The following is a 27,564-nucleotide window of genomic DNA, read 5'->3' on the forward strand; positions in this document are numbered from 1 at the left end:
AAATAATAAAATAAAAAATTTTAAGTTTATTGAGTTAACATTGATTAATACAATTATATAATTTTCAATATTATTGTACTTTTGGTTTGGTTTATATTGTCTCAATTTTCCTATATTATTTAAAATAATAATGCATAAAGTAATTATAAATCTATGATAATAGGTATACAATGCATAATTATGTAATCTGTGACAAGAATAGCATAAGGAGGAGATGTATAGAAGCAGAGTGTATACAGTTGAAACTCAATTGATATTACTCAAAACATATTATCGTAAATTATGAATGTTAATTGTAATACTTTAGGTAACTCCTAAGAAAATAACTTTAAAAACATACAGAAAAGGAAACAATAGGAAATCAAAATAGTGCACTATAATATCAACTAACTACAAAATAGGCAGTAATGGAGGAACTGAGAAACATAAAACAGAAGACCCCTAGAAAACCAATAAATAAATGACAGAAGAAAAACTTTTATCAGTAATCACATTAAATATAAGTGAATTAAATTCTCCTATTAAAAGATGCTGATTAGCAGACGAGATTTAAAAACAATCCAGAATTGATCTATATGCTATCTGAAACTAACTTTAGATATAAATTAACAAAGAGATTGAAAGTTAGAGGATGGAAAAAGATATTCGATGCAGACAGTAATCAAAAGAGAGCTGGGGTTTCTATATTATTGTCAGAATTAGACTTTAAATAAACAAAAAAGATTAGAAGAAACAAAGAAGGACATTTCATACTGATCACACTTTCAATACAGCAAGAAGATACAACAATTATAAATATATTTGCACCTAAAGAGCTCCAAAATATATGAAACAGAAATTGACAGAATTGATGGGAAAAATGTGCAGTTCTATGATAATAGTTGGAGACATCAGTACCTCACTGTCAATAGTGGGGACAACAACCAGACAGAAGATGAATAAGGAAATGGAGAACTTGAACAATACTATGGACAAATTAAACCTAACAGACATATACAGAATACTTATCATCAACAGGAGAATGCACATTCTTCTTGAATACCTATGAAACATTGTCTAGAATAGACCATGTGTTAGGCCACAAAACAAATCTTAATAAATGTAAACAGATTAAAATGATACACAGTATCTTTTTATGTCACAATGGAATGAAACTGGAAATAACAGAAAGAAAACTGAAATACTTAAAAATATTTGGAATTAAACACACATTTTTAACCATTGAAGAATAACAAGGGAAATTAAAAAGTACCTTGAGACAAATGAAAAGGAATACACAACACGGCAAAACTTATGGGATAAAGTAAAAGCAGCGATTATGAGGAAATTTATAGCTGTATACGTGTAGATTGAAAAAAGAAAAAACACCTCAAATTAGTAACCAAATTGTACATCTATGAGACTTAAAAAAAAGCAAACTAAACCAAAATCTAGCAGAAGGAAATAATAACAGTAGAGGAGAAAGAGAGAGAGAGAGAGAGAGAGAGAGAGAGAGAGAGAGAGAGAGAGAAAGAGAATAGAAAAAGAAAAATCAACAAAATTAAGAGTTATTTTTTTGAAAAGATCAACAAAATTGACATCTACCTAGGTTGGCTAAGAAGAAAAGAGAGAAGATTCAAATTACTAAAATCTGAAATGAATGTAGGGACATTACTACTAATTTTACAGAAATAAAAAGGAGTATAAGGTAACACTATGAATAGTTGTACACCAAAAAATTGGATAACCTAATATAAAGTGGACAAATTCTTAGAAACATATTCTACCACAACTGACTCAGAAAGAAATAGAGGAGTAAAAAGGCTACCATGGAAGGTGAGTGAGTTGCGTTGGGACCGTTGGGGGCGGGGGCAAGTAAAGGCATTTCACACAATGCTATGGCTAGGCCAACACATTCCTGTTCAACAGGAACCTCCTCTGTAAGGATCAAACTGTATGACTCTCTGAACAGAAACTAAAAACAACTTTCATCTCAAAGAACACATAACTTGTGTAATAGTGTGAAAATTTAGATGCTGGGGAACAACATTTGATGAATGAATCTTTCCAGCCAGATAGTGATCTTTTTGGACTCATTATCTTGCATTTGTAATCAGACTAGATCACTTTCCACCATGAGGTTCCTAAACACTTTGAATAATTTTTCAATGATCCTCACAGAAAGACACCTTCCCTAGAGAAAATGCAGTATTTAATATAAAGTCTATTGGTGTATACTGGATCTCTAGGGAACATGGGAGTTCCCAGTGAAGAACATATTAAATGGCACAAAGATTGCAATGGAAAACTCTTAGAACTGCTTTCTGTTTCTGCAACAGGTGTTCCTTTAGAGTCAATAATAACATAGAAAATCTACAAAATCACGCAGGGCACAATACGAAGTTTTTTTTAACAAAAAAAACCTGAAGATATATTCTGTTTGTGGGATTAACAATGATTATCTTTACTCAAGACGCTCCTGGAATTTCTTCTTTGTACAGACCTCTTTTACAGATGGTGTGGGTCCCAGGTAGTGCCCTCCGGGCCAGATTCCATTCTGTAACCCTGTAGGGGTGGAGTGTGGGTCCCAGGTCTGGCTGTAATCCAGGCTTGTAGCTAGGAATAGGACTGCGGACATAAAATGATACATTAATGTAGTAGGGCGCCTGCGCCTAACTTATGCAAGTATGACTCAGCTTATTGTTTATTATGCATGTGTGGCAGAATGCCACTATTGTTCTCTGACATATATAAAGCCCATGCAGTCCCCTAGTGCAGATGCACGCACTCCCCGCAATAAAGTTGGTGCCTGTTGTTTCATTCTCATGTCGGCTTTTTGTGTATTCTTTCAACTGTGTGTCTCACCACAGAAGCCTTCCCTTCTTGATCAGCTCTGTGGTGACATGCGGCATAGCCGGCAGGATGAGGTGAGTACAGCCCCAAGCGCTCTGGTCCATCCAGGGTAGAGGATACCTGGGTGGAGGACATGTGGCCCCGCGCCTCCCAGTGATATCCCGAGGTCAAGTATCTGGCTACGTAGATTTCCCAGAGGACTGGGATGGAGTGAGGCCGTGTCTAGAGGACATCCAGAAAGCCCTGGAGTTCCTAGATTTGAATGTCTCAATTGCTCACTGGGAAGCAGCATTTCGGGTGGCCTGGATGCTCCTGGCAGTGCTGGGGCAGGCCATCCTGGAGGTTCAGGCCAGGCTCAGCGGGTGCAACAATTGCAACATCAGAAAGAAGCACTGGAAAGTTGGCTGGCTGCGGAACGCATGCTGCATGGCCCTGAAGAGTCACTGCTATTGTCCCAGTCTGGGAGCCTGCCAATGATCCCGCAGTAGGTACAGCAGGTGATACGGCAGCTGGTTGCAGTAGAGCAGCTATTGGCCCCAGAGGGGCAAGCTGGCAGTGCCGCCAAGCTAAAAAACATACCTCCTTGATCTAGTACACCCCCGCCGAACTCCAGGACCTGACGAAATAGGTATAGCAGAGCCCAGGAGACAGTTCCGGGGTGGCTGCTGCGGCTGGGGGATGACGAGGTTGAAGGGACTGAATTATCTCCGGAAGAGATGGCTCAGCCGGCCTCTGTACTGGTGATACCGTCCCTCAGGCAGCACCTCCAGAATGCGGCAGGGACGGCACAGGGCAACCACTCCCTCATTAATTGGCTCGTGTTCGCTGCGTGGACAGTGTGGGCCGACCGCGGGGAGCTGCCAGAGACACTGAGTAGATGGACCACGTGCTTAGATCTGGTCCAGATAATTCGGGAAATGGGCGTGTGACAGATGATGTTTGGGGCCCAGTACCCTAGCCCCGATGAGGAGGTATTTACAACCCTATGAAAGACTTGATCTTGACCTCTGGTACCATGGCAGCACTGCTGGCCCCTAACGTGGATAGGAGGATCAGCAAGGTAACGTCTGCCATGGCAAGGTTGGGGGACGAGGAAGTGAAATGCAAGGAGCGTTCCACCCAAGTGAGTGCTGTATACCACTCCCTGCACTGCCAAACCAGCTAGTGCATGGACGGAGGTGTGGCCAAAAGAGGGGGTGGGGCAGTGCCATACCCCATCAACTGTGAAAGTGAACCACTGGCAAGTGTGGTTTGATCTCCTCGCAGCAGGGGTCGCTGCAGAAAAGAGCGAGCAGCAACCTAACGAAGTACTGCTGGCGCTGTGGAATCAGCTGCGCCCTGACCAGCAGCAGTTCACCCCTATTCCTGGGAAAGCCACAACCTGTGAGGTGCGGCTGGCCGATTATCAACTTGATTAGGGATTTGGCAGGGACACCCGGTTGGCAGGGGAGCCGGTTGACCTGAGGCTGCGTGTGGAACTGACTATACATTCCCCGCCCCCACCCCCGGGCAATGAGCAGAGGATATTAGCCCTCGTGGACACTGGTGCTGACAACATCCTGCTTTTTAAGGGACTCCAGACAAGTTTCTGGGCCCACTGCAATCATAGCAGGCTATGGGGGCCAAATCATTCTCATGCAGCAGGTCCTTATGACATTGGGTATTGGCAGATTGCCTCCTCTGACATACCAAGTGCACATATCCCCCAAACAGGAGCACATTTGGGGACTTGATGTTTTGCAAGGCTTGACTGTAAATACCACTGCTGATAAATTTTCCCTTCGTATCCAGGTGGTGAAAACTACTATCTGGGGATGTCCACACCATGCCCGTTGGTGTTGCCCCAGGCTAGCCGGGTGGTGAATACAAAGCAATACCGCCTGCCAGGCGCCAATGAGGAAATAGGACACACCGTTCTGAAGCTGGAAGAAGGCAATGTAATTAGTTCTACTCATAGGCCATACAACTCCCCCTCGTGGCCAGTGAAGAAGCCTGATGGCTCCTGGTGCATGACAGTTGACTATCGGGAGCTGAATAAGGTTACCCTGTCCCTGCATGCCGCTGGACCGAATGTCACGGACATCGTGGACTGGTTGGCACATGAACTTGGACGATACCATTATGTGATGGACTTGGCAAACGCCTTTTTCTCTACTGCCATAGCCCCAGAAAGTCAAGAACAGTTTGCCTTCACCTGGGAAGGGTGACAGTGGACATTCCTCGTCCTTCCCCAAGGCTATCTGCACAGTCTTATCTTGTGCCTTGGTCTTATGGCTCAAGATTTAGCCACATGGAAATGACCACCTGCAATGTACTAGTATCATTATATCAATGGTATGATGTTAACCTCTGGTTCTCTTTCAGAACTAGAAGCAGTGGAAACCATCTTGCGAGAAGCTCTCGCTGATTGGGGTTGGGCAGTCAACAAGGACAAGGTCCAGGGACCTGGGTTCTCTGTCATATTCTTGGGAGTTGTCTGGTCGGGTAAGACAAAAGTAATGCCAGAGGCCATGATTGATAAGATGCAGGCATATTCCCAACCTGAGACTGCAAAGCAGCTCCAAACCTATTTGGGACTGCTGGGGTTTTGGAGAGTGTTAATTCCTCATTAAGCCTCCTTGATGCAACCCCTGCACTGTCTAGTGAGACAGGGTGCCCAATGGGATTGGATCCCCAAGATAGAAGAGGCCTTTAAAGCTACAAAGCAAGCTGTAGCACAAGCCCAAACTCTATGTGTAGTAGATAAAGCCCTCCTATTTCTGCTTACAGTGCAGGTGGATGTTGCAGAGTTTGGATGGGGCTTGTGGCAGAAGCGCAGTTCACAGAAGGTGCTGACAGGCTTCTGGTCCCAGTTATGGAAAGGTGTAGAAGCGCAGTATTCTCTGATAGAGAAACAACTGGCTGCCATATATACCGCCCTTCTGGCCAGTGAGGCCATCACTGGCCTCAATCCCATAATCGTGCAATCCACATACCCCATGGAGGAGTGGCTGTGGTCTTGAGTGAAGACCCCCATACGGGAATTGCACAAACCCCTACACTGACCAAGTGGGGGGTGTACCTGGAGCAGCGGGCACAGTTCTCCACAAGCCCCCCTGTCAGGTCAACTGCACTCCCTATTGAGTCCGGTGCATTTTCAAGCAGAGCTCCTGGTGGGTGGTACCTGCTGAGATGGGAGACATACCAAGTCCCTATGTAGAGAGTCGAGCTCCCCCATCCCTGAGGACATTTGGTACACAGACAGTTCATGCCATGGGCAGCCCTCAACATGGGCTGCCATGGCATTACAGCCATCCACAGAAGGCTTTTGATATGAGACTGGTGCTGGCCAATCTAGTCAAAGGGTGGAGCTTCAAGGGGCGTGGTTGGTCCTTATGAATGAAACGGATATAGGGCACGTCTGCACTGACAGCTGGGCTGTGTATCCAGGTCTAACTCTGTGGCCGCCTCGGTGGGCTTCCCAGGAGTAGATGAAAGGCCACTGTCCCCTATGGAACTGGGGGTTGTGGGAAGACCTCTGGAAGCGGGGTTTTTAACAGGAGGCCACTATATACCACGTCCCCGGCCATCGGCCGTTTATAGGCTCTGGACAATAATGCAACCGATGAGCTGGCATGAGTCCACTCTGCCCGTGTACCACCAGTTCCAGCAGAGATTGGCCCCTGGCTCCACCGAAAAGTGGGGCATGTAAGGGCTGTACCATGGAACAGGTAGCAAAGCGATGGGGCTATCACTGACCCAGGCACAAGCACCAGTTGCAATGACAGTAGGTAAAGAGTACCCCGGGGGTGGTGCCACGTGGGGCTAAGCCAGTCCAGGAATAGCAAGTGGACTACATAGGGCTTCTGCCCACAGACCAGGGACACCACTATGTGTTCACAGGTGTGGACACTGCTACTGGTCTAGGGTTTGCATAGCTGGTGGCACCTACTGATCAACGTCATACTGTGACCACTTTGGAGCACCTTGCGGCAACCTATGGCCAATCCTTATTAATCTCCAGTGACAGAGGCACTCATTTTACTGGACAGGAGGTGCAGACCTGGGCCTGCACCAATGATGTGTGGTGACAGTTATATGTTGCTTATCGCCCACAAGCAGCTGGAATGGTAGAACAATTCAACAGCTTGCTGAAGGAAAAAACTGTGCACCTTGGGCCCGGGCTGGTGCCACTGGTACACTAGCCCACAGGCTATAACCTTCTGAATGAGAAGCCCCGGTGAATGGGGTTGTCTCCCCTTGATAGGGTTGTAGCAGGCTTGCTGCGGACTATCAAAGTGTGCTGGGGCACTGCTGCTAAACAGTTCTTGCCCCTAGCTTACCAAGTAGGTCTGCTCCTGCCAGTCTCAGAACCTTTGACAGCAGGTAAACAGGCCACCTGGTCATGGCCCTGGACTGTATAGGTAACAGAAGCTATGGATGGCCCTGGTGGAGCCCTGGGGATAGGGCTTACACAATGGGTTGCGGGTACAACCCTGGATTTGCATTTGGCCCACACCCTTGTGAGTGTTACTTCCAATGATGGCAGAGGGTTCATTGTTAATGGGGAGTTTTGTCCTTAGCCTCTGGCCAATTCCTCTCTATTCTGTGATGCCAGTGGAGACCCCCTGGCCTGCTACCCCTGGAGAAACTGTCTTGTATCACAAGCCAGGGGCAGCTTCTCTCCCGGTCACCTTTCTATCTCAAGATGGGCAGGTGACCTGCATCCTCCTGGAAGGATGGGACTTGCCCCTAATGGTCCCTTTGTCTGCTCTATCCTATCGCCCAGGCTGGCAACAGGAATAGTGTCATGTCCTGGACTCACATGTTTGCTGCTGTCTACAATGTTTCCCACTGCTGAACTACCAGTGGAAGTAGCGAAGGGACTGAGGTGGCACACTGCTCTGGCTACATCTGAGGACTGGACATGACTGAGCATCTGGAATACCACACCTGAATGGGACCAGCGACGGCAGGCCGTGGAAGAGCTTCTCCACTGCGATCATAGAAATTCCCTACCCTTCATAGGCTATGCCATTTTCAATGGGTGGGAATGACTGGCGGGAGAACATGTGGAACTGCAAGAGCAGGCCCCTCACTGCATAGAGCAAGTAAGATCTGTATTATGGGGTGGATACCCCCCGAGGTGTGTGCTAACACCACCCTTGCTAATATTTCCAAGGTCTGGTAGGATGGGCGACGTTATGTTGGTATAGAGCCTCCCTGCTAACTACCTGCAGGGCATCTCTGGGTCTGCAGGCACTACGACTGGCCCTACTTGCCCATTTATTGGACCAGCCATTGTACCTGGGGACGTCCCTATTTAGCTGGATGCATTTTATCTACCTTTCCTCAATTGCCTTGTAATTAGGATCCCGCATATCACCGCTGGCACTGGCAGAAATGGGCAGCATGGTGGTTCTACCCTCTGGCATTATTCATTTGGTGGGGCTGGGGGGAGGGATCAATAGATATAGAATTGCAGGTGGAAACTTTAGCCCAGCACATTGCACAGGCATTGAACGCTACACATCAGGCTATAACCCTTTTAATGGATGAAACCATGCAAATACAGAAAGTAATTCTGCAAAACGGCATGGCCCTTGATCTCCTAACTACTGCCCAGGGTGGCACCTGTGCCCTACTCCACGCAGAATGCTGTGTTTATGTTTCTGATCTTGCTGAGCAGGCACAGGCGGCTCTCCAGGAAATGAATGTTCAAGTCCAAGCAACCCATACCCTGGGAGAAGACCCCTTGACAACTTGGTAGGATTCCTTGGTGTTCTTCTGGCAGTGGACAGTAGCCTTCCTAGCCCTTGTAGCCTGTAGCCTGGTAGTATTTTGTTGTTCTATTTTTTCCCTCTCTTAAATCCCCACCCCACCCCTTCCACCCCTGACCTATGGATGTTGCCCTAAGAACTGGATCTCTGAAGGCAGGGCATCTCCTCCCACATGCTTGCAGCATGCACCCAGGGCCTGGCGCACCAAGGGTATGGTCCATGGCTCTACCTGGGCTGTGAACCCAGGACCTTCTGCATATAGAGCAGATGTGCTAATCGTGACACTATGGAGCCATCCCTTGTTGTTCTTTATATTGTTTTTGTAGATTGTGGGTTCCAAGTAGTGCCCTCTGGGGCAGATCCTGTGCTGCAATCCTATAGGGGTGGAGTGTGGGTCCCAGTTCTGGCTATGATCCAGGCTCGTGGCTAGGGACAGAACTCCGGCTTTAAAATGATACATTAATGTAGTAAGGCGCCTGAGCCTAACTTATGCAAGAATGACTCAGCTTATTGTTTATTACATGTGTGGCAGAATGCCACAGTTGTTCTCTGACATATGTAAAGCCCATGTGGTCTCCTAGCACAGAAGCACGCACCCCCCACAATAAAGTTGGTGCCTGTCGTTTCATCCTCATGTCAGCTCCTTGTGCATTCTTACAACTGGGCATCTCACCATTGAAGACTTCCCTTCTTGATCAGCTTGGGGCTGACAGATGGTGTGAGAATATTCAGCTTTGCTAGGAATGACAATGACTTTTATAGTTCACAAACACAAAGTGAAGAAGCTCTAGAAAATATCTTCAAGTGACTATTCCATTTCTGATTAACTATTATATTCCTCAAATGGCTAATATTTTACTACTTCAATCTTGTTAAACTTTAATCTATGAGATTGAACATGTATTTGGATTGCAACATTGTTAGAGGCTTGCTTGCCTAATGCAAGACTCCAACCACTTGGAATGAGCCAATAGCTGCCCTCTAAACCTTTGCCCATCTATTTACTCAAGTTGCAGTGTGCTATTGGCTTCAACATATTGTAGAAAGATAAAGTGCTGGTGAGGTGGATTTATGATGAATCTGCTGATGCATCTGGAGTCAATCTGAAACATATTCATGAGGATAATGTAAATTGCCAAAACTTGTGGATACCTTTAAGGAATAGAAAAAGATAATAAAATGCCTTGCAGTGCTCCAAAATAAGAACCTTCGAATAAGATTAATTAAAATAAGACACACATAAATAAATAAATTCTAAATGACTTATTCCATGACCTGGATGTTTGTATCCCTCCAAAATTTGTGTTAAAATTCTAACCTCTAATGTGATGGTATTAGGAGGTGGTTCATTTGAGAGGTAATTAGGTCATGAGGGAAGAACCATCATGGATGGGATTAGTGTCTTATAAGAAGAGACACAAAGGAGCTTGCTCCCTCTTTCTGCTATCCCCTATGTGAGGATACAACAAAAGACAGTCATCTGAAAACTAGGAAGAGTGGTATTACCAGACATCCATCTGTTGGCACCTTGATCTTGGACTTCTCAGCCTCCAGAGCTGTGAGAAATAAATGTTTGTGGTTTAAGCTACCCAGTCTATTGTATCGTTATAGCAGCCTGAATTAAGATAACCTATAATTGGTAAGGAGATTGAATTAGTATTGAAAAATCTCATAACAAAGAAAATCACAGAACCAGATGGATTCACAGGCGAATTCTACCAAACATTTAAAGAAGAATCAATACCAATTATTCCCAAGCTCTTCCAATAAATTGAAGAGGCAATACTTCCTAACTCACTCTATGAGGCCAACATTATCCTGATAACAAATCTATACAAAAGTACTACAAGAAAGAAACTACAGACAAAAGCCCTTTATGAATATATAGATGCAAATATTCAATGAAATACTAGCAAACCAAATTGAGCAGTATATCAAAAGGACCATAATATGACCAAGTGTGATATATTCCTAGAATGGAAAAATGGTTCGACATACTAAAATTAATCGATGTGATAAATCATATTAATAGAAAGAATAAAACTATATGATCATCCTGATGTAGAAAAATCATTTAAAAAACAACATAAAAATATGTATACAGCTACCTTAAAAAATAAATTTAAAAAGTAACTTTCTAGCGATAGAGTTCTTGAATCAAAATATATATAAATTGAAAACTTTGATAAATATTGCCAAACTTCCTCCAAAACTCTCATTCGATTTATATTTCCACCTACTGTGCTTTATCACATTTCCTCAGTCTTATCTACACTGGATATTAGGAACCATATACATTTTTATCAATCTGAAAGATGAAAAGAATATTTCATTGTTTAGAATTTCTTCACTTGTGAATGAAATTGAGTGTACTTCCACATTAAAAAAAAGGTTGACATAAAAACACTCAACAGTCTACGGCCATGCCACCCTAAACATCCCCAATCCCACCTGATCTTGGAAGCTAAGCAGGGTTGGGACTGGTTAGTACTTGGATGGGTGACCACCTTGGAATACCAGGTGCTGTAGGCACTCAAACAAACAAACAAACAAACCACTCAATAAACCAGGAATAGTAGGGAAATTCCTCAACACGATAAAAACCATATATAAAAAACCTACAGTTAACATCATACTCAATGGTGAAAGACTGAAAGCTTTTCCTCTAAGATCAAGGATAAGGCAACAATGCTAGCTTTCACCATTTCTATTCAACATAGTTCTAACTAGAGTGATTAGGCATGAAATGAGGCATACAAACTGGAAAGGAAGAGGTTATCTTGTATACAGATGACATGATCTGATATGTATAAAAGCCCGATGATTCCACAAAAAACCGGTAAGCTTGTAAATACAGCAAACCTGTAGAATACAAAATCATTACAAGGGACTCGGTTGTATTTCTATACATTTATAAGTAACAAGTCAAAAGCAAATTTTAAAAACAATTCCATTTACAATAGCCTTGAAAATAATAAAATATTTAGCAATGTAAAATTGTACAGCTGCCAAGGGTAATAATAGTATGTGATGATTCCTCAGAAAGTTAAATACAGAATTATTACATTACTTAGAAATTCCACTCCTAGATATATATCCAAAGGAACTGAAATCAGGAACTTGAACAGATACCTGCATGCCAGTTTTTTTTTTACTGCATTATTTAGAATAGATAAAAGGTAAAAACAACCCAAGTGTCCATTGATTAAAGGTTAAAGTAAAATGTGATACATACAATGGAATATTATTCAGACATAAAAGGGAATGGAGTTCTGATGCATGCTACAACCTAGATGAACCTTAGAAAGCTTATGCAAAGTGAAATAATCCAGACATAAAAGGACAAATATGCATGGTTCAATTTATATGAGGATCTAAAATAGGCAAGTCCATAGAGATAGAAAATGGGTTTGTTTACTAGGGGATAGGGTAGGGAGAATGAGTTATTGCTTGGTGGTTACAAAAAAGTAATGAGAAGATTTTGGAAATAGATAATGCTGATGATTGCATATTGCGAATGTAATTAATGCCACCAAATTGTATATTTAACATGGTCAAATGGCAAATTTTATGTTATATATTTTTTACTACAATCAAAAAAATTAATGAAATATATCAAAAACCATTGAATTGCATACTTTAAATGGGTAAATTGTATGGTATGTAAATTATATTTCAGTCAAATTGTTTCAAAATAAATAAATAATAAATACAATATTTAAAAAATCAATGGTCTCTCTTTACTAATCATACTACTATTACCCTTGGCAGCTGTACAATTTTTTGCTCATTAACTAATGAGCAAAAAATGAAATTAAGAAATTAAAAGTTAGCAATGTTTAACAAATGAAAATCTTTTACTCTGAATACTACAGAACACTGTTGAAATTAGTACAAAATTAGTATTATTTCGTGATCAGAATACTTAGTAAGGTGGCAAAATTTCCCAAATTTTTCTAGATTCAAAATACCTATCGGAAATCCCAGATGACTTCTTTGCAGAAATTGATAGGGTGATCCTAAAATTCACCTGTAAATTTAGGGGACCAACAGCTAGAACAATATTGGAAAAGAAAAATCAAAATGGAGAACTCACACTTCCCAGTTTCAAAACTTACTTCAAAGTTTCAACAAATAAGATAGTATAGTGGTGGTCTAAGCCTAAACATATGGATCAGTGGAATATAACTGAGAGTCCAGAAATAAGTCTTCACATACACAACTAACATATCTTAAACTCATTTCCAGGACAATTCAATGGTGAAAATATAGACTTTTCAACAAATAGTCCTGAGAAAACTGGCTAGCCACATATAAGAGTAAAGTTGGACTCCATACTACATATAAGATGCAAAACTTAACTCAAAATGGATTAAATTTCTAAATGGGAGCTAGAGTTACAGGGTGCAGGGCTTGTTTGGGGGGCAATGAAAATATTCTAAAATTGGCCATGGTGACAGATGCATTACTCTGTGAATATAGTAAAAGTCATTGAATTGTACAAGTAGGTGAATTGTATCTTATGTGAATTGTATTTCAATACATCTTTTTATAAATTAAAGGTTATTACTACTGATCCATGGACATGAAAAGGATAATAAAGGAATACTATAAACAACTCCATGCACACAAATTTAATAACTTAGATGAAAACTCACACAAGTAGAGATAGACAATCTGAGTAGGCCTATACCTATTTTAAAAATTGAGTCAATTAAAAAAATTCCAAAAAAGGAAGTAACAGGTCCAAATGTTTCACTGCTGAATTTGACTGAACATTTAAGGAACAAATTATATCAATTCTCTACAATCCCTTGCAGAAAATAGAAGCAGAGAATACTTCTTAACTCATTCTGTGAAACCAGACAAGTACAAAAAATAAATCCTGGACCAATATTGCTCATAAACATAAATGCAGCTGAATATTGGCAAATTGAATTTAACAATGTACAAAAATAGAAATATGTCAAAACCAAGTGGGATTTATTCCAGGTATGTTTTACTAGCTGGCTTAATAATAATAATAATAATAATAATAATAATAGTAGTAGTAGTAGTAGTAGTAGTAATAACAAAATGAATTCTACCATATTAACAAGCTAAAGAAAACTCACATGATCATAGTAGTAATTTGGAAAAAGCATATGACAAAATCCACCATTTATTCTGTGATCAAACCACACATAGCAACTTTCAACTTGATAAAGAACATCTACAAAACCCTCTATGGCTAACCTCATACTTAATGGTGGGACGCTGGATACTTTACCCCTAGGATGGGGGACAAGGCAAGGATATGTTCTTTTACCACTCCTATTCAACATCTTACTGGGAGTCCTAGTCAGTGCAGCAAGACAGGAAAAAGAAATAAATCCTATACAGATTGGGAAGGAAGGAATAAAGCTGTATTTGTTAATAGATAGCATAAGTGTTTATGTAGAAAGCCCCAAAGAATCACCAACAAAAAACTTCTGTGAATATAGCAACATCCCATCATACAAGGTTAAAAGAATATATTTATTGCTTTCCCATGTACCCTCAGTGAAAAATTAAAATTTGAATTGAAAACACAGAACCATTTACAAAAGAACAAAAACATGAAATACTTAGGTATAAATCCAATAAAATATGTACAAGTATATATAAGGAAAAGTACAAAGCTCTGATCAAAAAAATCATCAAAGAACTAAATAGATAGTTCATGTTCATGGACTGTAACACTCGACATTATTAAGATGTCAATTCTTTCCCAACTTGTTCTATACATTCTATGTAATCCTAATCAAAATCCTAGTGATCTATTTGGGAGATATTAACAGATTCTATTATGAATCTGTTATATGAAATATGAAAAGACAGAATGCCCAGGATAACCAATATGATAGTGAAGAACTAAGCTGAGAACTGATACTACTCAACTTCAAGACTTAGCTATAAATCTACAGTAATCAAAACAGTGGTACTAGCAAATGAAAAAACGAGTGTATCAATAGAACAGAATTGAGAACCCAGAAATAGAGCCACACAAACACAGAAAACTTATCTGACAAAGGAGCAAAGGCACTTTAATGGAGAAAGAATAGTCTTTTAAACAAATGGTGCTGAAACTGGACATCCATATGCAAAAACATATATATTTACATACGTCTTACAACTTTCACAAAAATTACCTCACAATGGATCATCATAGACCTAAATACAAAACGATAAAACTGAAATAACAAAACATAGGAGAAAGAAAATCTAGATCTTAGGTTTGGTGATGTGTCATTAGATATAATCCAAAAGCACAATCCATGAAAGAAAAAACTGATGTACTTAAGTTAAAAACTTCTGCTTTTCAAAAACCACTATTAAGTAAATGGAAAGATAAGCAACAGACTGTGAAAAACATCTGCAAAATACTTATCAGAAAATAAAATAAAACCTGGGCAGATATCTGAACAGATACCTCATCAAACAGTATATTATTAGTAAAAGAGCGTATGAAAAAATGCTTAACATCATATTTCATTAGGGAACTGCAATGAAAGCAATAAAATACCACTATGCGTCTATTAGAATGAATTAAATACAAAATACTGACAATACTAAATGCTGGTGAGGATGCGGAACAAGAGGAACTCTCATTCACGGCCATTTTGGAAGACAGTTTGGCAGTTTCTTACAAATCTAAACGTAGTTTTATCTTATTATTCTGCAATCATACTCCTAGGTTCTTACCCAGCTGATTTGAAAATTTATTCCCACACAAGAACTTGCAGGCAAATGTTTATAACAGCTTTATTCATAATAGTAAAAATAAAAAAAAGGAAGCAAGCAAGATGTCTTTTAATTGGGAAATGGATAAACAGTTGCATATTCACAGAATACCAGTAAAAAGAAACAATTTACGATATATATAACAAATGGATGAATTTCAAATTATGTGGAACAAAAAAGCCACACACAAATAAGTATGGACAATATGATTCCATTTACGTAAAGTTCAAGAACAGACAAAACAAATCTATGATAATAGACAGTAGATCAGTATTTACTCTTGGGGGCGAATGGGGCAGAGGTGTACTGACTACAAAAGAGCATTCTTTCTGGGGTTATAATACCTTTATTCAGTTGTTAGCTATCGGTGTATATATTTGTTGAAACACATAAAACCGCATAATTTTTAAAATCTATTTCTAAATAATTTATTGGGCCGACATTGGTTATTAAAATTATGTTTTGAATGTACAATCCCATAATACATCATCTCTATATTGCATTGTGTGTTCACCACCTAAAGTTAACTTTCCTTCCATTACCATGTATTTGACACCCTTTATCCTTTTCTACTCCCTCTGCCCCCAACTTCTCTCCGGTAACCACTAAACTGTTGTCCATGTCCATGAGTCTCTACAAAACTTTATATTTTACTTTATATAATTATACTACAACAAATTGGTTATTATTATTTTTAACTTCAAGATAGTGGTTATTTTGGAGGGATGTTGAGGGTTGTAATTGGGATGGAGCTGGTGTGGGGCTTCTGAGGTAACTAGTGTTGGACACAAGAACATAACTGCCAAAAAAGAAACCTTGTGGCTAATTGGGCTCAAATTCACAACTGGAGTCCAGCAGATGTTGTTTGCTGAGGACCCTCACACACGCTGCACTTCAGGGAAAACCCAGACTGGCCTGTGAAGCCTCCTGTACTGTGCTCCTGCCCTTTGAGCTGACCCTGACAAGAGAGTTCCTAGGATCAGAATTTGACCAAGAGCACTGACACTTTCCTATGCATTTGGAGCTGTGCAGCTATCTCATTTGCATGTTCACCAACTAATCAGAGCAGCTCCATTCCAACCAAGGGGGATGGCGCTATTTGGGCTAAACACTGTGAGGATCAAGAGTCCTCATTTGCATAGAAATGGGATCAAGGACTCGTGGTGGGCACTCTTCTCTATATAAAGCCAGCTTCACCTCGGCCTCAATGGAGTGCTGTCAGTTTCCTTTGGACTCCACTTCCCTAAATGGAGCTGTTACCACTGGAGCTGAGCTGACACCAGAGCCTCCTCACGCGAGCTGTTTCACAACTGAGCTATTTACACAGAATAAAGTCTCCCCCCTCACTACACCCCACACTGGGGACTCCTGTTGACACTGACTTGGCACCAGCCAAGTTCTTTTTCCTACCCTAAGTGGTAATTTCAAAGTTGTTATTTTAAAAATTTACGAAGCTACATTTGGTTTATGTAATTTTGTGCATCTGTGCTGTATTTGACAAAAAAGGTATGAAAAAATATCACATTTCATCACAGGGTGGATTGGACTACATAACCTCTAAATAACTTTTAAAGTCTAAAAGTTATTGTGATTTTATTACTTTGATAAATACTGTAAGGCATTTTCTATTTAATGATATTGGAAATATCTGTTTAAATACTGATTTTCTAGACCAGATGGGTTAACACTTCCTGCACGCCCCCACCGCCCCGCTACCTTCCACTTATTTTCACTGTAAAGAACAAAGTCAATCCAAGTGTTACCTCAAACAGATTTTTAATTCTTTCTAATCTTTAAGTATATGAATGATAGTTTTCTGAACCAATGACCAGTCTCTGAAATGGGAAGCACAACTAAAACCAAATTAAAAAGTTGCATGCAAGCATACGTTCATACAAAGAAACGCAAAACAGTTGTTTCTATAATAACCCAAACTACTAACAACTAGAATGCCTTTTTTTTACAGGCGAATGAACAACTTGTGGAATATCCACACAATGGAATGTCTGCTAATCAGCAATAAAAAAGCAATGTATTGAGACAAGCAACATGAATATACCTCAGCATAAATTTCCATTACGTTGAGTAAAAGCAGCCAGATTCCTTCCCTTCAAGAATATACTGATTTCATTCAAATAAAATTACAGAACATGCAAGCTGGAATGACGGACAGATTTGCTTGGAGATAAGGAGGCAGGTTAAGAGAGGTGTGAGATAAGAAATCACAGAGCCAAAAAAAGACTTGGGTTTGATATGTTCACTATCTTGATTGCAGTGATGGCTTCATGGGTATATATCAAATCTTACCAAACTGTACCAGTTTTCAATAAAACTTTTTAATAACATTGTGTATGTAGGCAAGACCCATCTCCTTCTGCCTCCTCCAGCTTCTAATAGTATTGTCCTCATAAGGTGAAGGAAAATTGAAAACACTATTATTCTACCCTGCACTGACAAAGTTCCTTTGACCAGGATTACTTAAGTTTTGTTTAAATGGAGGGGATACTTTTAGAGAGAACAGGTCTGTAATGCAGGATCCCAAACACCTGAATCCTGTCCTTCACTAACCAGTACAGCATGAGAGCAACAGGGCAACATGAGCAGATGAAACTGAGGCAAAGGAACACTATTCTAGCAGTCACACTATACTGGTGCCTTACTAGTAAAACATCAGAAATTAGCTCCATACATCAAGGGAACACTATAGTGAAGAAGCTTGACTGTCCCAAGGACTTCTTTAGCCTTAGCTGTGCAGGCCTGTGTCCTAACCAGAGGAAGGCCAAAAGCCTACTTTGCTTCTTTCTCCTCTAATCCTATACCAGATAATTTACCATTCCAATTTGAGGAAGGCTATCTCAGGCGAGCCAGTCTAAAGTGAGCCAGAACATTGGTTCCAAAGACCCTGACAGAATTAGCAGATGCCCTGTCTCGAATCTGTTTAGGTCACAGCAAAGAGAACTCCAGCCCCAAGTTGGCAACTGGAATTACATGTCAAGCTGGCAGGAGAGTATCCAGCTAGAAAGGATAGATATGGTCACTTGGGCCGAAAGGAAGTAAGCCTGGGCTACTTTACCAACCCTTAACAGAAGTTAACAGGAAGCCAAAGTGACCCTGTGAAGAACACCCACTCTCCTGGGAACAGGACCCCTGTTACTGCAACCTCGGTTGTCCTATAATTTGACCAGTTTATATCTGCAATGGGATACAATATAGTCTTGTATTTTAGATAACCAAGAGCCAACAGACTTCACCATTGGGACATCTTCAAAATACCAACACGAGTGGAACTCTTTATGTGGAATAACAAAACGTTAACAGAGTAGACTTTCAAATGTGTTAAGAAACTCCAGCAGCATCAACACTCAAGTGACATTCAATATAGTATGAATTTTATAAAAAGACAAACTGCTCATGTACAAAACCTCTTTGAGTCCTTTATTAACATTTGGAGATGTGCGGCACATACAATTAACAGCATCACACCAGCTACAGAAGTACAGATAACCAAGAATGTACTTCAGAACAAGAATATCAGAGAAATTTATGGTGTTGCTTGCTCTGAACCTCCACAAAAACCCAACTCTGACACACGCAGGACAGACAATATAATAATTTCACTTTGAAATGGTACTTAAAAAATGACAATAATCAATAGTTCAAACCCTTTAGAGTGTGAGATGTGGCAGGTCTCTGAGTACCATGGCACTGCTGTAAAAGGCCAGCTCGGGCATTTGAAGGTTAGACAGAATAACAACTGACCAGGGTGAGGGGAGAGGTTTGACTTTCAGTGTAGATAACAGATGGTCCAAGTGGAAACTTTCAGTCCAGGCTCAGTATAGGTCCTACAGGAATCCATCAGATAAATAGTTTATAAACCAGAAAGATGAAAAATGCCAGCCATCATTTGTTACTAATTCCAACTGGTAGACACTGATGTATCAGGAGTCATTTATGACACAGTAAGTTTAAGAGGGATATGCCTGAAAGAATGGAATTCACTGTGTTAAATCAGCTCTGATCTTTTTGTGACACTGTGTGCCATGGGTCCCGCTGCTTTCACATATGAATTAAGGAACACTTCCTTTATTTCAATGTTCCACTTTGAAAATAACCCAAACCCTCCCCCCACCCCCACCATCATTCTTCATAAATTCTTTCCAAAGGCCTGATTCTTCTGGATCTAGACTTTTTCCTTTCGCTTCAATTTTGATACCTTCTTGACAGTCCCGTTCTTATTCAGAAGCTTCAGGACACGGTCTTTATGATCTAAAACTTTAAGCATGGAGTCTCTGGCCTCACTGATTTGATCCATCACAAGTTTACACCTCTGCATATTTCCCTGAAACAAAAGACATGACATCATCAATCAGTAATTTTGAGGATGATCCGGCTTGTAAAGAACTTCTCATCTTTGGATTGAGGCCATTTTGATGCTTTCATAGAAAAATGTTTTAGTGTTTCCTGGTAATGTAGGCTGAAGTAAATAATAGGTTTTTGCTATAGTGGATATTAGTGGATGAGAGAGGGAAAGGGAAAAGTAAGACTTTACAATCAACACTCCATAAAGTGGATGATCAGCGGGAAGGGGTTCATTCAAACCTGTATTAGTTCATTTATTCGGTGTAGATCATCATCAGTTGCTGCTTTTTTCTTTGGGATAATCCCTTCCTGTAGGTTGGTGAGTCTTTCATAAACATCATGTTCTAGATTCGTCTACAACACACAAAACGGAAGGCATCATGACCTCGAAGATACTTTTGTCAACTTTAGGCAAATAAACCCATCTAGAATCATCTTTGTAAAGTAGCATGAAGGTGTTTGGGTGATGAAATCCTTTCTCCCAACGACTAAGGTAAAGGGAATTGATCAACAACAATTTACAGTTTGCCATAATTCAGAGTCCATCTTCAAGGATAACTTTATATACTGCCCTGAATTCAATTCCTCTGGAAAATAAGTCTACAGGTTTCACAGAAATGTGCTTCTCTGCCAAGTACAAAACTAGTCACAGCACTACTGTTTTTTAATATGTAACAGACAACATTCTCCAGATCACAGCTACTCCAAAAATGGAAAAACTTCATGGTATTTTGTTTTATCATCTCACCTTCACCTCATTGGTGAAGGAAAGATTCCTGCAAATGGTTGAATGGGTAACACCTACCGACACTGGACAACTCAGATCAAGAGCAGTTTACCAGAGGTACTCACAGCCCAGGGGAGGAGGACACTGCACACCACACAAGGCCACAGGTGGGCTGTACTCAGGAACAGAGTGAACAAGCAGGGGCTGTAGGAGGCAGGCTCTGTAGTATCACGAGGGAGAAGGGCCCCCTGGTTCCTATGGGAGGGTGTGCCTGACTGATTTGAATAATATCACACACAAGCTGGCAGAGAAAGCCAATCTTCAGTAGAAGTGAAAACTGTGGCTGGTCTCCATGATAAGGAAAAGAGTGAGGAGGAGAGGCTTACAGTGAGGTCATCTGAGGCCCCCATTTCATATGTCATGGCAACACATAATACTGAAACTTAATTGTAGGTCATGTATTACAGGTATTCAATATATTTTGGTTTTGGTACCAGAACTAAGATATATCTAGGGCATAATTATATCTATGAACTATATATATTACATAGCACACAGAAAAATTCTATCATGACGCAAGTTAATTGAGACTGCTTCACAATTATTGAAAAGGAAATGCTCTATGAATTCAGACATCTCCAGCATCTATTCCTCTCTTCAGCAGGATATAACAACTGCTAGAACTCTACCTACCAGCTGCAGCAACTGGGCAGCACAGAGGTGGACTTTCCAGCCTTGGGCACGACAGGATACTCCTTTCTGGTTAGCTATTTCCTGCAGCATAGCTTTCTTCTCCTCTGGAACCATAAAAAATAAAAAACATACTTCAATTTTTAGAAAGCTAAAGTCCTTAGTGTTCAAGCCACTTAACACTACTATTTTATCAAGAATTTCTTATTTAAATATCTTTAAAAAAATCCTTTGCATTTAAGGAATAGCCTTTATTTGCAAGAAATAGACTTGTCCACTCTAGAAGAATGTTTTAAAGACGTGCACTGATAATCTAGTGAGTTCATAAGATAACAAGTTATTATTCTAACCTCCTAAAAGGAAGGAAAATGGTCATCAGTGGGTTGGGGCCTAGCACATGTGTGATGCCTGCAGGTATGTGGAGAGTTGGGCATGAAGTCTTAGAAGCTCTTTGGAGTTATTTAGATCTTGGAGAAATCACAGGACTCAAATTTGAATAACATTTTAAATTTGGGTAGAAAAGTCCAGTAATCATAATTGTAGTAAAATATTTATATGAAATGTACCATTGTGCTGGAGAGAGACAACTAAGATTGGGGAGTGTTTGTCAGAGGTAAGTTTAGCTATACTTATGAAGTTTTAGTTACTGTGTAACTAGGACTTAAAATATATTGACACATTACATGAATAATTTAAAATTATTTTTAAAAATTTAAAAATTAAAAAAACCTACATATACATATACATGTCAAAATCCATAGAATATACAACACCAAGACTGAATGAACCCTAATATAAACAATGGACTTTGGGTGATGTGTCAGTGCAATATCATCAAATGTAACAAATGCATCACTGTGGTGGGAATGCTGATAGTGAGGGAGGCAGCAGATGTATGTAAACTCTCTGTATCTTCTGTTCAGTTTTGTTGTGAACCTAAAATTGCTCTAAGACATTCCTCAATTAAAAATAAAATTAAAACTAGCAGTCAAATATTAACATAAATATGATTTACATTTTTTTTAAAATTTTGAGGTAATTATAGATTTACATGCACTTGTATGAAATAATAGAGAGCTCCTATATGCTCTTAACCCAGCTACCCCCAATGGTAACATCTTGCAAAACTACAGCATAATATTGTAACCATGACATTGATGAAGTATACTGACCCTACTGGTTTCACATTTTAGATGTACTTGTGTACTTTATTATAAGCATTTAAGAAACGTTTTAGTTTGAAATAATTAAAGATCGATAGGAAGTTGCCAATATACTATAGAGATATACCTGATAAGAGACTTTCTTCTAGAACACATGAAGAATTCTTAAAACTCAGTAATAAAAAGACAAACTAGTTAAAAAGGGCAAAGAATCCAAATAGACATTTCTCCAAACAATATACAAATGGCCAATACACACCTAAAGATGTTCAACATCATTAATAGGAAAATGCCAATTGAAACCACACTGAGGTACCACTTCCCACCCACCAGCATGCTATAATCAAAATCAGTAAGTAATAGTGAGGTTGTGGAGAAATGAGAAGCCTCATGCGTTGCTGATGGGAAAGTAAAATATGTTTGCTTTGTAAAAATGGTCTAGAAGTTCCTAGAATGTTAAATATAGAGATACATACCCAAGAGAAATGAAAACAAATATCCACACAAAAGTTTGTATACAAATGTTCACAGCATCCTTTCCATAATAATCTAAAAGTGGTAGCAACCCAAATGCCCATCAAGTGATGAATAGGTAAAATATGGTATTATTTGGCAAGAAAAAGAATTACTGATATATACTACAACTTGGATGAACCTTGAAAACATGTTAAGTGAAATAAGCCAGTCACAGAAGACTGCATATTATGATTCCTTGCATATGCAATTTCTCATGTTAGGAAATATATAGGTATTACCTAGGGTTGAGGGATAGGGAGGAATGAAGATGACAGGACTGGGATGATGGCTAAGCAGTGTGGAGTTTCTTACTGGATAATGAAAATGTTTTAAAACTGTAGTGATGGATGCACAACTCTGTAAACACACTAAAAAAATCAATAAATTGTATATTTTAATAGGTGAATGGTATGCTATATAAATTTCTCAATAAAGCAACTAAAAATAAAAGATAATAAAAAGAGGTCAAATTTCCCCTGCTGGTTACATCTTACATAACTATAGTACAGTATCAAACCCAGGAAATTGTCATTGAGGTAGAGTGTGAGTGTAGTTCTGTGTCATTTTATCATGCAATAACCATCGCAATCAAGATTCAGAACTAGTGCATCAACACATGTTCCACCATTATGGTCACACCACCTCTTCCGCACCATTAACTCCCAGCATTCTCTATATGTATAATTTTATCATTCTGAGAATGTTATATGTTATATAAATAGGAATCACATGGTGCTGGGTTCTAATAGGGCAAACGTCAAACAATTCATGGGGTTTATCAGCCGGGTGTAATCAGGAAAAGAGTGGGAGAGAGCCCCACCAGTGCCCCCTCTTTTCCAGGATGACTGTGAGAACACACAAGCTGTGTCTCCCTGAGGAGTAACATCAGAGGTTTACCACTTGATGGTGGTGGGGTGGAGGTGATCAGACTTTGTGAAAATAATCCAGGCAGTCACTAAGCAAATTAACAAGCAAATAACAATAACAGGCCTTGGGGGGACAGGAGCCATAGGTGTTACGATATATTATCTAAAATGTCCAGTTTCTAATGAAAAATTATGAGGCATGCAAAAGAAACAGGAAAGTATAACCCCATACATTGGGGGCGGGGGGGGGGGGGTGAAGCAGGCAAGAGAAACTGCTTGTAAGAGTGACCAGATGCCACTTATCAGAAAAAGATTTCAAAGGAGCCATTATAAATAAAGTTACAGAATGAAGGAAGAGCACGAGTGAAGAAGTAAATAAATGAAGGTATGATGATCATATAACATTAAATAGAAAATGTCAGAGAAAGAAATTAAAAAAGAAACCACATTAAATTCTGGAGTTGAAAAGTATAATAAATAAAAATTTAAAAATCCACTCACTATATGAGCACAAACAACAGTAGATCTGAACTGGTACAAAAAAGAATTAGTAAAGGTGATGACAGACCAGTAGAAATTACGCAAACTGAAATACTGAGAGAAGAATGAAGAAACATGAACAGGGCCTCAGAGAAATGTGAGCCATCATGAAGGACACTAATGTATGTGCTGTTGAGCACAAGAAGGAATAGAGACAGGAGAAGGAATATCCAAGAAAAAAGTGGCTGCAAATTTCTCAAATTTACTGAAAAACAATAACCCATACAACCAGAAAGCTTAAAGAACGCCACATATGATAAATGCAAAGATACCCACTGACAGACACATCATAGTAAAAATGTTACAAGTCAAATTTAATTTGAATTTGTTACAAGTCGATCTGAGAAATTCTTCAAAGCAGCAGAAGAAAAAATGACATGCCACTTACGATGCAACCCCAATAAAATCAATAGCTGGGTTCTCAGGAGAAGTAAGGGTCCAGAAGGCAGAGGCATAACATTCAAAATGCTCAAAGGAATGTGAGATCTAGTTTCTCCACATCCTCACCAGTAATCAGCACTATCAGTATATATATTTTAAGTATTAGGTATTAAATTTATTGCTGTTGCCATATCGAAGTTGTACATTGTAAATTTTGATTAATGTTTGAGACAGAGAAACATCCAAGTACTATATAGTTAATGAAATCTGTCTAATCATCTCCCCAAATTGTTCTATGCCAACTTACTTTATAGGAGTCTTATACACACAGTTACAATCCTTCCTGATGTACATCTCAAGGAATCTTGGTACCCTGTAGCCCCTGCTTAGAATGAAATTCTTAAAGGCAACTGTTGCTTGAAGGTCTGCATTGTTCCTTGTTGAGCCCTCTGGCACTATCAGTATTTCTTATTTCATCTCTTTTGATAGGTGTGTAGTGACATCTCAATTTAAATTTCTCTTTAATGGCTAGTGAGATCGAACATTTACAAAAAAGTAAAATTGTTTTCTATTCTTAGATCCAATCCATATACCACACTATGTTTACTTGTCTCCCTGGACTCCTCTTGGCTTGATGGTTTCTCAGACTTTCCTTGCTTCTGATGATCTTGACAGTTTTAAAGAACACTTTGTGGAGTATTTTGTAGGATGCCCTTCTATTTGGATTTGCCTGATGTTTTTCTTAGTATTAGACTGTGGTTATGGGTTTTTGAGAGAGGACACAGAGGAGAAGTACCATTGTCAACACAGCCTATGAAGGGTACATACTATTACCATGATTCATCATTACTGATACTAACTTTGATTATCTGGCTGAGGTGATATGCGTCAGGTATCTCTACTGTCAAGATACCTTTACCCCAATTCTCTTCCACATAATACACTCTGGAAAAAAGTGTGTATAGCCCATATTTAAGAACGATTTATGTCCCCTTGAAAATCTCATGTGCTTGTTATCTGTGTATCCTCTGGTGAAATCTGTCTTCACGTCTTTGTCCATTTTCTAATTGGATCATTGTTTGTATTTACTGTTCAGTATTAAGAATTCCTAATATATTTTCTAGATATGAATCCTGTATGAAACATGTGGTTTGCTAATATTTCCTTCCAGTTTATAGCTTATCTTTTCATCCTCCTAATAGGGTCTCTCACAGATAAAAAGTTTTTACAAAGTCCCACTTTTTTTTTTTCTCTTTTATAGCTGGTATTTTTTAGTGTCATGTTTAAGAACTGCTCAGCATGCCCTAGGTCTGGAATATTTTCTACCAGGTACTCTTCTACAAGTTTTAGAGTTTTACATTTCATATTTAACTTAAAATTACCCATTTTGAGCTAATTTTTGTATAAAGTACAAGGATGAGGTTGAGGTTAACAACTAGAGGTTTTTAGGGAAACTAACCTTTGACCCGGACATCACTGTACCGTTGAAAGTGGTGATAAGCAGCTTTCCAGGGGTTCCGATAGTGGCGGAGCAAAGTGATGGGAGGTCTTGGACGCACTGGGACGTATCTCACACCTTCTTCATCTATTCAAAAGGGAAGAAAAAGAAGACACGTATTTGCAACAATCCTCAAGGTACAATTCTAATAAGTGAGCCATAAGTGTAATCTGACTATGTAAACAGTTTCAGGGATGGATTCCTAAGTGGGAAAGCTTCATGTGATAATAGTTAGCTCAAGTAACCATTACCAATATACTCCTTGGGAGGAGATTTGCGCTTCTCAGCCTTCACCAAAAGACTCTTGGCAGTAGACTTCTCATCATCAGTGCTGTTTGTCTCCATCATATCCCCTTCTTCTGTTGAAATCACGTGCTGTTGCTTTCGAGGCTTTTTCCTTGGGGAGGCACCAGGTGGTAGGTCACTTGTAGGCATGGACAGGTTGTTAGCCAGCAATGTAAGAGATGGAGACATGGTGTTGGTAGCCAGTGGAGGAACTGCTGTCATAGGAAAAAGAGCACACACGTATGAGAACTCATAAGCTTTTCCCATAAGGAAAAGCTTCACTTGATTTCCACCAAAGAGAACGAATAAAAAAATAAAAAAGAGAGACAATATTGAGTTTTCCTTTGTGCCTGGCACTGTATTAAGCACTCTAATTGCGGCAGAGGTTGCCAACTGTTTCCTAATACCTCACATCTTCACCTTCCTTAGTACAAGGACCTCACTTTTAGTTGAGCAAATTGCCACTCAGCTGAAAAACTATATTTGCTAGCCTGACAGTTAGGTGTGGCCATATGAAATGAAGACAGACGTTTTTATAGCACTTTTAAGAAGTTTCCATAAAAGAAAAGACATGACTTTTTCTTCCTTGTCGTCTTTCTGTGATTCTGGAACTCAGATGTGATAGCTAGAGTTCTAGCAGCTTTCTTGAATCAAAAGCATGAAGGTCAAATGCCAGGGGTGAGAGGAGGCTGGATCTCTAATGACTATGGAGTCCATATACCATTTCTGGACTGTATGCCTCAGAATTTGCTCCAAGGAAGACAATAAAATCTTACATATTCAAGCTACTATTTTTCAAGCCTTTGTGCATTAATTTCTAGGAAATAACCCAGTAAATCATACAATCTTAAAAATAATTTGATTAAGTTGGCATTATTTTATTATCCCCAATTTAAAGATGAGAAAATATGGCACAAATCACACAAGTACAAAGTGGTAGAGTTGGAAACTGACAGAAGCAGTCTGGCTTCAGAGCTTGTACTTTAACTATCACAGTAAACTGCCTCCAGAAAAACGGCCTTCATAGTATGAAGGAAACATTTATTTGGGCTTGTATGGCAAATATCTGGGGACTTAAAAATCATGATAAAAGTTCACTTCAACTCTTATTTTTAGTTTGTCATTTCCTTGTACCACCCTTTTCCTCCACCCTACCTCAGCCACCCACTCCCAACAGGCAATACTT

The 27,564-nt window shown here is 39.6% G+C and overlaps 1 protein-coding gene and 2 pseudogenes across 8 annotated transcripts in view; 2 read left to right on the forward strand and 1 right to left on the reverse strand.

Annotated features, from left to right (window-relative positions):
• The first annotated feature begins 1,808 nt into the window (after window positions 1–1,808).
• On the forward strand, window positions 1,809–9,834 carry LOC107516870 (annotated as a pseudogene).
• A 1,170-nt stretch (window positions 9,835–11,004) lies between these two features.
• LOC118614136 lies at window positions 11,005–11,123 on the forward strand (annotated as a pseudogene).
• A 7,639-nt stretch (window positions 11,124–18,762) lies between these two features.
• SAP130 (Sin3A associated protein 130) overlaps window positions 18,763–27,564 on the reverse strand; it is a 66,207-nt gene continuing 57,405 nt past the window's right edge. For all 8 annotated transcript variants that reach the window (XM_016157072.2, XM_016157069.2, XM_036236539.1 and 5 more), the window contains 5 exons: window positions 26,345–26,593; window positions 26,055–26,180; window positions 21,133–21,236; window positions 19,953–20,066; window positions 18,763–19,692 (listed from right to left, as the gene is read on the reverse strand). In XM_016157072.2, coding sequence (XP_016012558.1) covers window positions 19,534–19,692; window positions 19,953–20,066; window positions 21,133–21,236; window positions 26,055–26,180; window positions 26,345–26,593 — 752 coding nt within the window. In that variant the 3' untranslated portion in view covers window positions 18,763–19,533. The remainder of the gene's footprint in view (window positions 19,693–19,952; window positions 20,067–21,132; window positions 21,237–26,054; window positions 26,181–26,344; window positions 26,594–27,564) is intronic.

This window comes from Rousettus aegyptiacus, unplaced genomic scaffold, assembly GCF_014176215.1.
Source record: "Rousettus aegyptiacus isolate mRouAeg1 unplaced genomic scaffold, mRouAeg1.p scaffold_m13_p_2, whole genome shotgun sequence".
NCBI classification, from domain to species: Eukaryota; Metazoa; Chordata; class Mammalia; order Chiroptera; family Pteropodidae; genus Rousettus; species Rousettus aegyptiacus.